This window comes from Ischnura elegans, chromosome 8, assembly GCF_921293095.1.
Source record: "Ischnura elegans chromosome 8, ioIscEleg1.1, whole genome shotgun sequence".
NCBI lineage: Eukaryota > Metazoa > Arthropoda > Insecta > Odonata > Coenagrionidae > Ischnura > Ischnura elegans.
The window spans coordinates 113,635,485-113,651,353 of record NC_060253.1 but is presented as its reverse complement, the minus strand read 5'-3'; the positions used below and the strand labels follow the sequence as shown (position 1 = coordinate 113,651,353).

At 39.2% G+C, this 15,869-nt stretch overlaps 1 protein-coding gene across 1 annotated transcript in view; it reads right to left on the bottom strand.

Moving 5' to 3' along the window:
* The window catches only part of LOC124164280 (potassium voltage-gated channel subfamily H member 4), a 561,414-nt gene that overhangs the window by 141,812 nt on the left and 403,733 nt on the right, over nt 1–15,869 (bottom strand). The window contains exon 6 of the mRNA XM_046541531.1: nt 11,722–11,962. Coding sequence (XP_046397487.1) covers nt 11,722–11,962 — 241 coding nt within the window. The remainder of the gene's footprint in view (nt 1–11,721; nt 11,963–15,869) is intronic.

The window sequence follows — 15,869 nt, the reverse complement described above, 5'->3', positions numbered from 1 at the left end:
TGAATTCTCTTCACTAACTCCTACAGAATCAATGCTGTCATGGACCATTGGCTACGGTGTTTGACTCACGCGCTGAGGTTGCAAGATCGAGACTCGTCTATGTCTTTTTTTTCAAAATTACTTTCTGCTTTTTCTATTACATAAGCCTGCTTTTCACTATCATATATATGATTTTCACTGAAATTTTCACTTTTTCTATGCAAGGATTTTTTTGTTCTCATGCGGTATGTTATGTTTTCCCAATTTTTCTCATTGAATTATTTGATTTCCTTGGAACAACATGACGCATTTTTTACATACACATGTACTTGGATTCCTTTCGTATTGAATTACGGTCTTGTGGACTCTTACAATTCAAGCCTAGTTTTCTAATCGTTGGTGAACGACCGTTGAAAACCAGACAGAGCGAGCGAGGGAGGGAATGGGTTCTTCCTCCAGAGTTGGGGACGGTCAGTCAGACGGACGGGATCTTTTCAATCAGCGAGCTGTCACGCATCTAACAAGAGACTCCATAAAAGCGTTGTTAAATTGTGTTTGTCTTGTTGTTAAATTTTGTTTTTCCATTAAGAGAATTATCAATTTTAATCATTTAAGAATATAACTTTTCCTGTTATATTTTTTCCTACTCGGCTGGGTGTTATAAGTCCTAATAATAACGAGATTCGATTCGAATACTAGGCATGAATCGTAAGAATGAGTTGATCATATCATATTGCAACATAAAAGGAAACCAAATACATGTGTATCTTAATAATTCGACGTGTTGCGACTCGAAAATGTAACAATTCAAAGGAAGCTTAAGTGTAAAAAATAGGGGAATACATCAAACGTCGCAAGTGTACAAAAACATTTCCTCGCACAGAATTAAAATTGTCAGTGAAAATCATGAATATAATTGTGAATAGCAATTTTCTGAAAAAGAAAAAGTAGAAGGAAATTATGAAAAAAATTACCACTGTTGGGAAACGAACATTGAATTTCAGAATGGCATGACAGATCCTTAACCACTGGACCATATTTACAAGTACATCATGATTGTTAATACGTATTTTTTGAAGGGACTACACTGCACTAATAAATGTTTACCTGCGTCTTTTTAATTATTAGATATGAAATTAAGCTTAATAATAATTAACTGAGCTTGATTTTGAGCAATAAACGATTGGATTCAACGCGTAGTGCATCTCTTGTGGTCTAATACGTATGTTGGCTTGTATCCTACCGACTAGAACGCCTCTATTTATTACGACCGGTGGGAATCAATGGAACAATGGGAGTGGAGAATCCTGTGTAGAGTATTTATGGTTTCGACCCTGGTGTCAGTCTTTTTAATAACCATTCGCTTTATCCTGTCTCGGGCCAATCTTTTTACTTCTCCCTACGAATGGCATCCAATGACGTTTCAGGATTTGTAATTCCCGCAACCACTGCATTATGCGTTTTTGAGGTGTTGGCGCCACGTGTATTCAGTGATATCAACGCCACTGAAGTATTGCGGATTTTTTATTGGGTGCTTTCCACTCAGGCGACTCTCGTGTCACCTTGTGTTAACTCTAGTCAACTCCTAGACATCCACGAATGGAAAGCACCGTATGCGCAGTAGTTGATGCTCGTAGAACTTGGTAGAACACGAGTTTAGAACACCGGGAAATTTATCCAAAGAGAACGATGTAAGTAATTCAGAATGAAGATCTGGAATGTTTTTTGTTTATATTATCGTTTATATACGATATGTATGTGCACTCACTCCTTTAATATACTCTTAAATACCTTCATCTATTTTAGTTGTTCTACTGGTTAATATCACCAACATCTGATTTCTATTTCACTAATACAAAGTAATAAAGAGATATATTTCCGTGACACCTTACTTGATAAAAGACATCGATTATATTACTGTTATCTTCACAATCCAATGTATTGTTTACAATTGTTCAAGTGGCGATAGATCAAATCAGAATACTTAAAAGAAATGTACATAGAAGAGTGTGTTACTTAGCCTGCATTTGCATTCAGTGTTCCGAAGTTAGTCAACCAACAAATTAGTAAAACACGAGTAAAAAGCAATCACTTTCCTTTAAAGGAATTTACTCCTCATAAAATGGGTAGACTTATTACGGTGAAAATAATGATGCAATTTACGCAAATAATTCGACTTAGTTATAGGCATGGCAGGTATATTTAAAAATAATATCACTCAAAATCACAAAATTTTAAAATAACAAAAAGAATCATCTCACAATTGTATAATAACTACTACAAATAAAAAAATGCATTATTATCCCTGCATATAACCTATTTATTTAAAACATAATACCTTGAACATATCGCCCACTTGCCAATAACTTATTAAAAAATGTTTCAACTCCAGTACTAGTATTGATCTCTTATAAAAATAGTATTATCTCCAATGCAGGTGAAAGGCGCCAAAACAACCATGCATGCGCAATTCCTCTGTCCGCTATCTCAAACTCAGCTTTTCGTCAGAGTCGGTGTGAGTCCGCCTGTGTCGGCAACTCCAACGAATGGAAAGCAGAAAACACGACTTGTGTCGACGCATGTCAACTTGCGTCGACGAATGGAAAGCACCCATTGTGTTCTTTCTCTCGTCTCGGGCACTTCCTGCCTGGCACTTAGGGCACTTTCAGCCGAGAGCCAGCACGCGAAGCGACCGGAACAATTAATCGTCTGCCGGAGAATTACTCTGCTCATTCCTGTACATGGAAGATTTTGGCCGGATCAGCCGGTGCTACTATTTGCCGCATAAGAAGAATTTACAAGACGGATTGCCTGGACTGAAATTCGTCTCCCTTTGCTGAATGAACGATAAGTTACTTTTTCTTTTTCTGTGAATTCTTGCTTGGAGTCTAATTGCTGATTTTCTTGCTAATTGCTCTACTGAGGAACGCTACAAAGTATGTGATTTCAATCATTTCCTGATGAAATTACGGGCTACTTCACTCATCGTGGGCTTCGAGACGCGACAGTCAAACGCTCCTGCTAATACCCGCCCTTAACTGTCGCCCCTCATGCTACTCGGCGTAAGATTAATATAAATGGGTTGCTTCGCATCGTCAATTCTCTTCAGAACGTGCTAATGTTCTCTCCGATTTCTCTAATATTGCTTCATTTCTTTCATATTTGCTTATAATGACTTAATTCGTCATTGTTTATCGAGTGTGCTCAACTGCTCACGAACTCAATGGCCGCGAAAGTCACGATGGAGTCCTTTAAACTTCGAGAAGGAAGGACGAGCGACAATGACTCGAGGTGCGTACGCGTGGAACAATTAGACGGGTGTTGGAGTTAACTGGCACGTGACCACAGTTCAATGATTAGGTCAAAAGAAGAGTTGACTTCGCGGACATTTATTTTCACCATCATCGTTATCAGTCTATAATCCTAAGATTGGTTTGACGCAGCTCTCTATTTCTCTCTCCGATCCGCTAATCTTTTCATAGCTACATATTTCTTCTCTTTTACATCCTTCATGACCTGTCCTATATAACTCATTCGGGGCCGTCCCTTGCCCTTTTTCCCTTCCACTTGTCCTTCAACGATTGTCTTCATCAGGCCACCATGCCTCAAAATGTGGCCAACAAGGTTGTCCTGTCTTCTGCTTAAGATTTTTAGAAGGCCTCTCTTTTCTCCCACTCTTCTGAGCACTTCCTCGTTATTCAGACGGTCGATCCATTTTATCTTCATCATTATTCGGTAGCACCACATTTCGAATGCTTCCACTCTTGACTTCTCTGCTGCTGTCAATGTTAAAGCCTCGCTTCCACAGAGAAACGTGCTACATAAGTAGCAGCTGATGAATTGTTTCCTTACTTCTATGATTGTACTCTCAGCTGTAAGTAGATTCTTCTTTTTGTAGAAAGCCCTCTTCGCCTGCGCTATTCTACAAAATGTTTTTCTTGCTTCGTTCATCCTTGTTAATTCGGCTTCCCATGTAAGAAAACTCTTTCCCCTCTTCAAGCTTATATTTTCCTATGTCAATTTTTGTCTTAGCCTTCTGTCTTCCGTTGCAAACTATTATGTTAGTCTTCTATTTGTTGATTTTCAGCTGATATCTGGTAATTGTCGTTTCCATATTTGTCAAAGTCTTCTTCAAATCCTTCTCTGTCCCGGCTATGACTGCTATGTCGTCAGCAAATCACAACATACTAATTTTTCTCCGGGAAAATTGACACCCAAAGCTTCCTCCTTGATTTAATTGATGACTTTCTCTATATAAACATTAAAAATTAAGGGGGGAAGTGCACACCCTTGTCTCACCCCTTTTCTTATTTTTACTTCTACACCGTTTGGTCCCCCTTTTGATCAGATCTACTTGGTTTTTATACAAACTATGAACAATTCCACGATAATTGTAGAGCATTCCGATTTCTTTCAGAATTCTAAGCATTGAATTCCATTCCACGTTATCAAATGCCTTCTCAAAATCGATAAATGCTATGAAAGTCGTTTTGTTTTTCTCCATTCTCTTCTCAATGATGCAGCCCAAGAGCCTAAATTTCTTCTCTTGTGCTCTTGCTTTTTCTAAATCCGAATCGGTCCTCATCCAGGAATTCTTCTGCTCTTCTTTCTATTCTCCTGTAAATGATTCTTGTCATAATCTTCGACGCATGTGTCGTCAGGCTTTTGGTCATAAATTTTTCGCACTTCTCTGCTCTCTTCTTTTTGGGTATGGGAATGATAATGTTCTTCTCGAAGTCTCGAAGGTAAATCTCCTGTTGATTACATATGGCAGATAGTTTTATACATTTGAATTAAGTCATTTTTTCCTGCATTTTTGATTAAGTAGCTCTGCAGGAATGTCATCAATTCCTGGGGCCTTATTCTTTCGCAGTTCTCTTATTTTAGCTTCAATTTTTGATATGAAGATGCTCGCTCCCATGTCATCCTTTTCTACATCACTTTCTTCTTCCATAATTTTGAGCTGACTTTGCTTCCGTTGAATAATTCCTCCAGGCATTCCTACCATCTCTCGGCTTATTCTTCCTTTTCAATTAGAATGGATCCACTCTTGTCCCTTGTGGTATTACATCTTGTGATTCGTTCCGTGAAATGGTTCCTCACTAATCCAGAGGCGGCTTCCACTTTTCCTTGTAGGAGGTTTTTCTACACGTCCTCGCATATGTTCCTTATCTCGTTCTTTATTCTCGTGTAGCTAGCCTGTCTTTCCTCAGTGTTCGTATTCTTATACTTTCTTCGTTCTTCAATGAGGTCCAGGACTTCATCCGTGATCCATGGCTTTTTCTTAACACATTTTATTCTCCCTAGAAGTTCTCTAGCGGCCTCCTGAAACATACTTTTGATATTTTCCCATCGATTCTCCACTGATTTTTCAGTCTGATATCCCTATCTTGCTCTCCACTACTTCTTGAAAGGCCTGTTGATTTTTTGGCTCCTTTAGTTTCTCTAATTTCCATGCGTTCTTGGCTGATTTCTTTAATTTCTATAATTTAATATGGGATTTTATCATCACTAGATTATGATCACTGTCGACATCAACCCTCGGGTAGCTTTAACAGTCCTTTATCTGGTTCGTAATCATTTGCTTCACTAAAATACAGTCTACTTGACATCTTCTTTTGTCTCCTGGCATTTTATATGCATAACTTCTTCGCATGTGATTCTTAAATAGCGTGTAGGCATCCACTAATTTGTGTTCTGTGCAGAACTCAAGGAGCCTTTCTCTTTCATTTCGATTTCCTAATCCATATTTACCATTTCTTCCATCCTGACCTTCCTCGACGACAGCGTTCCAATCACATAAAACAATAGTGTTCTTTTCACCTCTTACCTGTTTGATTACTTCCCTCATATCATTGTAGACGTCTTCAACTTCTTTATTCTCGTAGTCTGTCGTAGGCATGTTAAGCTGTACCACTACGGTATCTACCGGCTTCGTCTCTAACTTTACCATAAATATGCTTTAATTGTACTGTAGATAGCTTTTCACACGCATTCCTGCGCCGAACTTAACACAAGTTCTAAGTGATCTCACGTTCCATGTACCTATCCTCATAACTTTATCACAATTGACCGATGTACCCTCTCGGGTAGTCCCCGCCCGGAGATCCGAATGGGGGACTAGTTTACCTCCGGAATTTTTACCGGAGGGAATTTCATCATGTCAGATAATTTAAAGTTAGAGTAGCTATAACTCCCTGGCATGACAATGTGGTGATTTACACTTGCTTTCCACATCGCAGTACTGCAGACGTTAAAGTAAATGTTACCACGCCTGATGTGAATTGAGTGTAGCTGTACTGACCACCGTGGTCTCTACCTTCACTCATATGAAGAAGAGCTGCTCTCCTATCCCCCGGGTGATTTGAGGCATAATTGTTGGCGGCCTCCCATAGCCAAGTTAAGACATCTTTACAGGTTTAATGTATCATTTAGATGGCCTATCTTACCCATGGATGGACCCATACCACCTCGGAATGCCGCCGCTTTTTGTCCACGACTGCTTATTCGACAAGTAAACTCGCTTATCTCTCAGCTAACCTCTTTATCTAGAGATTGACCCACCATCCGCAACCCGGTGGACACACTCGGTGGCTTAAAGTGCATCCGCGAGCCACATTTATTTTAAAGACGAATATTTTGAAGTGGTCGAAGAAAATTACGTCACCAAGAGAGAATAATTTAAAGAATACTTAAAGAGGGACAAACTTTTGAATACCAGAGAGTGCTTCAAATTTTATCCCAGGGGAAAGTAGATCTAATGATCAGCTAACTAACTTACCTCGTTTGAATTTGCCGAAATATTCTGGTGAGCTCCGTGATTGGCTGCCGTTCAAGGAAATTTTTGATTCCTTGGTAGTGGGAGATAAGGCCATCTCCGATATGGCAAAAATGCACTGTCTGCGAAGCTGTGTAGTCGAAGAAGACGCAAATTATATTTATTCAATTCCAGTCGCTGGGTACAATTTTCACTCAGCCTAGGAAACCCTAATGGGCGCGTACGAGAACAAGCGTCAAGTCAATGCGCTAATTGACAGTTTGTTTTCTGTGACGGCTGCTAAAAGTGAAAATTCGGTAGAGTTGAGACGAATTTTGGTATCAACTCTAAACTGTACGCGACAATTGAACAATTTACGACAAGCTTCTGAGCAAAGGGACGAACTTATAGCCTACCTTGCCGTCAGCAAGTTGTATCCACAAGCTCGAAAGGAGTGGGAAAGCTATCTAGGGAATTCGACCACGCCAAGAGAGCCTGCAACTTCGGATACTCTTTTCAAATTTTTTGAAATGTCGATAATCGGCTCCGAAACATTTGAGAGTGGGAATCGTGGGACTGGTAAATCAACTTAATACTGTTCGAATAGTGCAAAACCAAAAATTATTCTGACTCTAAATATTCGAGAGTATTTCACGTGAGCTACGATTTCAAAAAGCCCGAAGACAAATGTGCTTTGTGTAATCAATCACATTTCATAATGTTTTGCGTCCAATTTAGAGGAAAGACTCCACAGCAGTAACAAGAAATGAAAGCGCCTTTGCTTGAATTGTCTCTATCGCGTCATTCATTAAAATGTTGGTAGTCCAACAAAAGGTGCAGGTTCTGCCAGGGAAAGCATCATTCGATGGTTCACGGGACAGAAGAGCCCACAAAACAATCCATCCCGACACCAGAATCTTCTCACGCTCCTGACGATGATTCAGATAAATCCACTTTAATGCGCATGACCCCCGTCCCCAAAACGTGTTCTGTGCTTCGGCGCTCCTTAAAGGGACTGGACCCCATGGCCACTCAATCCTTACTCCAGGACTTGCCTCCTTATCTCTGTTGCTGACTACTAATATCCTTGCCTATTTTCTGCTGATTTTTAGCTGATATCCGGTCATTGTCCTTTCCATATTTGTCATAGTCTTTTTCAAATCGCCTTAGCTTTGACTACTGTGTCGTCAGCAAATCACAGCATCCTAATTATTTACCCGTGGATATTGACACCCAAATCCTTGTCCTTGATTTCATTTTTGCCTTTATCGATGTAAAAATTACGGCTACCAGAGTAAATGGCGGGTTACTGCGCTTGCCTCACTCTTTATCTTACTTTTGCTTCTTCGCAGCTGGGTCCATATTTTATCACGGCTTCTCGGTTTGTATGCAAACTACGTACAATTCTACGATCATTGTTGAGCGCTCCAATTTCTTTAGGAATTCTTAGATCTGAATTCTATTTCGCTTTGTCACAGGCATTCTCCAAGTCGACAGGACTCCAATTCTTCTCGCCTGTTTTCTTCTGTATTCTGATTCTTGTGATTGCATTCGACGCATGTTTTTACTATGGCTTATGGTCCTAAAAAATTCACATATTTCGACTTTCATCTTTTTGATATCAGGAATGATGATATTCTTCTCGAAGTTAAGTTAATTGGTTTGAATCCTGTTTGCTTTATTTTGCAACGTTTTTTTCGCTAAGTCTTGTCTCCTCCACGCTGAATAAGCTTTCTGTTCCTGGAATCTTATTCCTTCGCAGGTGTTTTATTGCAGCGTTCAATTCCGATGTTAAGATGCTTTTTCGCGTGCTGGATATTTTTCAGAATTTATTTATGAATTAACCAAGAGGGTTACGGGGAAAGTAGCGTTGAACTGTAAGGTGCGAAGCACTCCTAACGGTTTTTTCCAGGAGATTCCAAATTTTCACATGGCACATGTCTCAAGGCCGAAATCCGGGATTGAAAATTCGACCACTTCTATAATGAAAAATCGAAATCGTTTATTCCTCGGAATTGTTTCGACGCATTAAAATTCCAAGATAACAAAAAAATCAATCAAAAAATGTAGTATCTTGCGTTTCAAGGAATTTGTTGTGCGATGATTGCAAGTTGGTCAAAAAAATTCTTAAGTTAGTCCCATAAGAAAAGCATGGGGCACTTTTAAAAAATCATAAAAAATACTAAACATCAATTCATCGCAATGACAACCACACCAAAAAATGAACCAAAACATCTAAAATTTGTCTATTGAATATCATGTTCCTCAGACATTTAAAAATACAAAATAAAAGGGAAAAAGTTTCAGTCCCACAAGGCTCCCATGTTAATTGATGTCGACATATTTCGAAAACAAATCGACTTTTTTAAGATTTCAGATTTTTCCTCCCGATGAATTTTTTTTACATTTACGTGCAATATCCCAAATACCCACAACTATCTCAGTTTGGGCTGCTAATTTGTATCAAACACCCAATCAGTGAATTAGTTTGCAGTTATAATAATAATAATGATAATAATATATAATTTATTCCATTTACAATCAAATATTACATTTTAGAACATACTTTGGAATATATAGGTACCCCTTTTAGTAGTTTTGGGGCTACCATCATAAACTTTTTACATAGGTCTGGTGCTAGCACACATGAGAAGTAAAATTTCTTTGTATTCAGTTATTTGTTCTATTGCCGATTGCATTCATTATTACAAAACGTATTTCAAATATTTGGACAAGGATAACTTATTTCTTATTTTTCTTATATAAACGCATAATTACATACATAGAATATACAATATACCTTTTATTGTAAACTTTTTAACCCACCTTTCTTAGTAGAAACTCTACTTCCTCACACATCATAAGCCATTTTTTAACTGCGGATTTAAATCCCCATCTTTTTTCCGAGTTTGCTACATTACTCGGCAACATGCTAAACAATTTAGGCCCTAAGTAATTGTATGACTGTCGATAAATTTCGGTCGTCGGCCTAGGTATATGGAAGTTTCTCCAAGCTCTAATGTCATAGTTTTGTGGTCGGGCCTTTTCACCACTACGGTTATAGAATATTCTAAGGACTTTATAAATGAATAAATGCCTTAGTGGGAGGACATCTAATTTTTTGAATAGAGGAAATGAGTGGCTTTTCCTATACGATCGTGTTATAACCCTGATAACCCTTTTTTGCGCCACTATCAATGGTTTAATGTTGATAAAATATGCTCCACCCCAGCAGGCTATTCCGTATTGCAATCTTGAATTAACGAGAGCATAATATACCATTTTTAACACTGATTCAGGGCATATGTATCTGAGGAAGTAGAATTTTCTTGCAATGGAAATGATTTCTGATTTTAATTTATTTATGTGAGACTTCCATTTACAATTTTGGTCAAAATATATACCTAAATATTTTATGTGACTAACCTGTTCGATCAAAATACATTTATCACAGGAAGTAACATTATCTTTTATACAATTTGCACATTGATAGTATAGTTTACTTTTGTTTGAGGTAGATTTACTCATGCTAAACATAATATATTTCGTTTTTTCACTTAACAACATATAATTAGCCGAAAACCACATATTGAGTGTTAATAGATCACTTTGTATGTGTTCATATAGATCATCAACACTATTAACAGAGTAACTTAGTGCAGTGTCATCTGCGAATGACGTTAATTGACCTTTAAACCTGCCAGCACATAAATTGTTTACATATATTAAAAACAGTATGGGTCCCAACACAGAACCCTGTGGGACACCACAGGTGAGTCGAATCTTTTCACTGTAGCAATTTTTGAGACGCACACATTGATCTCGATCACAAAGATAACTTTGAAACCAATCATATGCGGTTCCACGTATACCCGCTTCCCATAATCGATTCATTAGTATGTTATGATTAATGGAGTCGAAGGCTTTGGTAATGTCTACAAATAAGCCAGCAACTCTACAGTTCTTATTCAGTCCGTCGTTCAGCTCTGAACAGAATTTTAATAATGCATCCTCTGTACTCTTACCACTCATAAATCCAAATTGGTTTTTATTGAAAAAACTATGCTGATTTAGAAATTTAAGAAGTCTGACTTTAACAACTTTTTCTATTATTTTAGCAAATACAGATAATAGGGATATTGGTCTGTAATTATTTACGTTCGTTTTATCACCTTTTTTAAAAATTGGTATCACTATTGCAGTTTTTAATTGTTTAGGAAATATTCCAGTATACATACTTAGATTAGCAATATGGGCAAGGACCTCCGAAATATTTGCATTTACTTCTTTTATAACTTGTGTGGAAATATTATCAACACCTTTAGATTTTTTAGACTTTAATTCCTTAATAATGCTGCTAATTTCTTTCGCATCAGTAGGAACAAAAAACAGTGAGTCAATTGAATTGGAGGTTGGGAATATTTCTTTGTATTTATTCGTATTACTTTCAAAATAATTGTTCTGGGTCAATTCTTGAATTACTTTACCATAATGTGAACTAAATTCGTTTACAATGTCCTGGCACTTAGTGACAACGATACCATTACTAGTTCTAATTTTTACACAATTCTCATTTCCTTGCTTTCCTCCCGTGAGTGAATCTAAAATGCGCCATTGAGCAGCGGTATTATTGACATTACTATCAAATAGGTCCCTGTAATACTTTTCTTTGCGCTTTTTAATATCATATTCTAATCTTTGCGTGTACGATACGTAGTACCTATTTAGCTTTTCATTTTCAGGGTGTTTCCTCATTTTTTTATACAGAAAATTTCGCCTAGAAATTCTCCCGCACAAAGCGTAAGTCATCCATGGCCTCTTCATTCCTGCCGATCTGTTATTACAGGTTTTATTGAGATTTACTTGCAATATAATCAGTTAATTTAGTTTTTGCAACTTTCCCGATTTTGGCATTGGTACGTCAGCGATTTCAAGCGCACATTCCATTATTATTGGTGTTCCATATTGAAGGGAATGAAACTCACCGAGAATGAAGAGGGCTTCCACCAATACGTCGGAGACGACGGACGGCCTTCCGTCCGAAGCGACGAATGAGGCGTTGTACGGCACGGCCACGGCCACGTACGTGGTGGCCAGCAGCATCAGCCAATCCCAGGCGGCCTTGAACGTCCCGTAGTGGCGCAGCACCAGTCTGCTCTTCTCGCCGGCGGCCGCCGCCTTGTACTCGGGCAGAGGTGCTGCCGCGCTGCGGGGCTGCAGCAGAGACTGCGTGCACGCGAAGCGAGCGGGAAAGAGGGATCAGCACAACTAGTCCAGATCAATGCGCGAGGAACTCATCGAGAGAATTAATACATAGAGAGAGAGAGAGGGTGGGCTTTCGTTGGGCCGTGCAGTTGGTTGAGGACGACATGCATGCTCGTCTCACGCGGCGTGGTTTGTTCACGAGGGATTCCAAGTTTCTGTTTCCGACGTTAATTTTTAATGAAATGCATTGGGAACGATTACGTTTATTGTCAAAAGTTTACTTTTATTACCTGTAACCGCAATGTCTACCGTATAAACAAAAGAGTTGACATCCCCTGTATATCAGGTAATTATCGATGACAAATAGCCGCAAATTTTGAACCGTAGGGCCAAGTTGACCAATTACGCAGATTTTCAACTGTTTTCTAATGAAACTAAATGAAAAATTCATGTGTACTACAATAAAATAAATCTCGAACAACTCTTCTTGGGAATCACGTGATGTGGGACATTGGTGCAGACCGAGCGCAAGTTCGTTTATATTTCACGTGCAGTGCGACCACGGGATCAGTTGAAGCGTGAGCAAGCACGAGTGACTCCCATCTATATCCCATATTTAATGTGGAAATGAAGAAAATTCGATTGAAAGAATGGTGAGTGCATTTTGAGGTGAAAAGACCAGTGAGTATGGGATCCAAGTGCCACGTCATCCGAAATTTAAGAGCCACAAATAAAGATTTCATAGTTCCGCGAGTTCCCATTTGTGTACCTATTCAAATGGAACGCAGTTTTAGAGGTCCTTCTCAAGATGGACCCGATGCGCAATTTCTTGGCTTCACTCGGGGATCAGCTTTCAATTGTGTAGAGTTGAGAGGCGCCTAAGCAAAGGTGTGTCTCCATCTATGGAATTATGGACTTCGACTCACCGACACTGAACTGTATACAATGAAATATCGATATGTTGACTCTCCAAGTGAAACCACGAAATTGTGCGCGTCGCCATATGGAAAAAGGCCTCTGGAATTGTTCTGCATTTTAATAAAAGGGAAATTGAAACATATTTCTTCTCAGCTGTTATATTATGGATATAATCGCGACATGAATTTGGGCAGTTGCTGTGGTAATGGACTCTTAAATGTTCGAATTCTTCCTGTCAACTTGGATCATCAACTCATGTACACTGTCATCATCATCAAGGATTCCAAGTCCAAATCATAGCACTACCCCCTATCGGCACCAACAATTCAACCTAGTAGAGGATACAACGCCTAAATATCATTGCGAAATTCTCAATCAAAGGTCAATGCACAATCAACGGATTATTCTCTTCTTTGTAAACGATCAACAACTAACTATCTTCACACTCCTCAGGACATTGTAGCCACCATGATTTTCTTCCATCGTAAAATTGTGAACGAACATTTATAAGTTAGAGGAGGGCAGTGTTGGTACGGCTAGAGCCTGCTCTACACAAGTACATATGCACTACCCTTGGTCTGAAGTAACATGACCCACAAATGAGTCATAGGTGACGATAATTCCCATGCCACCGAATACATCACATAACGGCCATTGTACATCGGGGTGTACAACAAATTTAACAATTACGCGTCTACGAACAACATGCCCTGGATAGGGGTTACTTACCCAGGCGGGACTCGAACCCGCGACCTCTTGTTTGGTAGGCGAGGATTTTACCCCGCCGCCACCGGATATTATGTTCCAATGGGTCCTCTTATCGGTGTATTCACGAGGTACCTACCTCTCATCCCCCAAATCTTATTACGACTTACTCAGTGCTTGCTCGGTTGCTCCTCACATCCGCAGCATCTCATTCCGAAGCCCAGGGCCATGATTTTTGGCAGCCGTCATTGCCATGCTTCACTGTCGTTGAGAAGCATTCTCCAAATGCAGGTTCTTATAAATTGTTTCCTAACTTCTTTGCTTAAATTTCCCTCTGTGAATAGATCTCCCTTTCGGTGGAATGCTCTCTTCGCCTGGGCTATTCTGCTGGTTATTTCTTTCTTGCTTCTCCAGTTGCTAATGATCCTGCTTCCCAAAATACAGAATTCATCCACCTCCAACAGTATTTGCTTCCCTATTTTAATGTTGGGGTTGACTTCTTCTCTTCTGCTGAATACTAATATATTGATTTTATTTGAACTTATTTTCAGCTATTGTCTACCCATTACATTTCACATATTAGCCGGAATATTTTTCAAATCCTTCCCTGTCTCTTCAATGACAACCATGCCATTTCCAAATCTTTGCCAATGACATATTTGTCACGATGATAGTTCTCAAACATGCTGATTTTTTCCTCGATATATATTCACCCGGGCGCCTTTTCCTTGACTTCGTTCAGATTTCTCGACGTGTGCGTTAAAAATGACGGGTGGGGAAGCACAGCCTTGTCTCACTCCTTTCCTGTTCGTTGCCTCTTTACAGCTGGATCCTGAGTTTACACTAATTCATATTTACTAAAACGAAATTCATTGATATTAAAATAAAATGGCAGTTTCAAAAAATAGGAATTTCATAAATGCCCACATATCGCTCAAAAGAATCACTCATTAGTATACCAGAGTCTTCATTAACGTGTTCGATATTAGTTCTTTCTTCAATGAAGTGGTATGATCTCAGAGTGAGGGTATATAGGGAGGAAACTGTGAAGAATACCATTACAAAGTGGTAATGGGAATTTCGTGTGGTTGCCGCATTAAGAATGAGTAAATTGTGCGTCAAATTTGAAACAACGCTAACGTTTTTATCACAGAGAAAGGCAATGTAAGAGGACCATTTTTTCTACCTCCGATAGCTCAGGAAAAACAACATACAAGCGAGAGGCGGGTGCTGCGCAGGTAGTGCAATTGCGCGTCCTCCGTACCGCACGCTCAAGTCATTTCTGACCGTAAGTAGTTAGTTTAAGGTTAGAAGCAATCTCATTAACTCCACTGTCTCAATTGATTGTCTCGCCAAATGTGCACTGCGGAGAGACAGGCAGAAAACTCGCCGAATAGATTCAGCATTGACACATCTTGAACTTTATACCGATAAAAGAGAATTTGAAAATGCCTTGTGGTTAGAGCGTGAAACGGTCCATTCCAATTCAAAACAAAAGAAGACACATGCTGACTTCTGCAAGTGCTCTGATCCATGACAAAGACTGTCATCTCGGCGCTGCTGATGCAACCCAACTGCTCTTTGAGCAATTTCAATGGGAAATTTTCGATCACCCGCCGTGAATTGCCAACCTAGTGCCGTGTGACTTCCATCTTTGCCCTGAATTGAAGATGTGGCTTGGAGGGAAGCGTTTTCAAACGGGCGATGAGCTTCTGAACAAAAGCAAAATTCATTGGCAGTCATTGGCGGCAACAACCTATGAAGGAGGTATGATAGAGCTGGTCCACAGGCATGAAAAGTTCCTCAATGGCCGAATGTCGAAAGGACACAGCAAGCGTGCTCAATATTTGGCTATGAAATAATTTTTAATCAATCAGTTCGTCTTGTGTTCATGGCCCATTGGAGCTTAAAAAAAGAACGGCCCTCGTATTATGTGTTATAGCCTTGTCTGAAACGAAATGGTTGGGATGCCCCTGAGTAATTTTAAAATGTTAGTGCTACTTAAGATGTAATTGAAGATTAAATTCACTTAACTAACCGTTCGTAGTTATCACCGCAGTCATGATTACGGTTAGCAATTCTCGTGTAAGATGACGCCTTCAATTTTCACGAATCCATTTGCGTATCAGCATCTCTTGTGTCCTTCTTTAGCAAAGAATCACTTATTCTCTGCTCATTAATTTATAAACACAAGTAAATTGGAAGTACACTTCGAAGAACTATGAATTTTTCCGAGCAACTTAATAAGAGTAACAGCAGCCAGTGTGCACGAAAACCACTCACTTGACCGAATATTTCGTGCTGC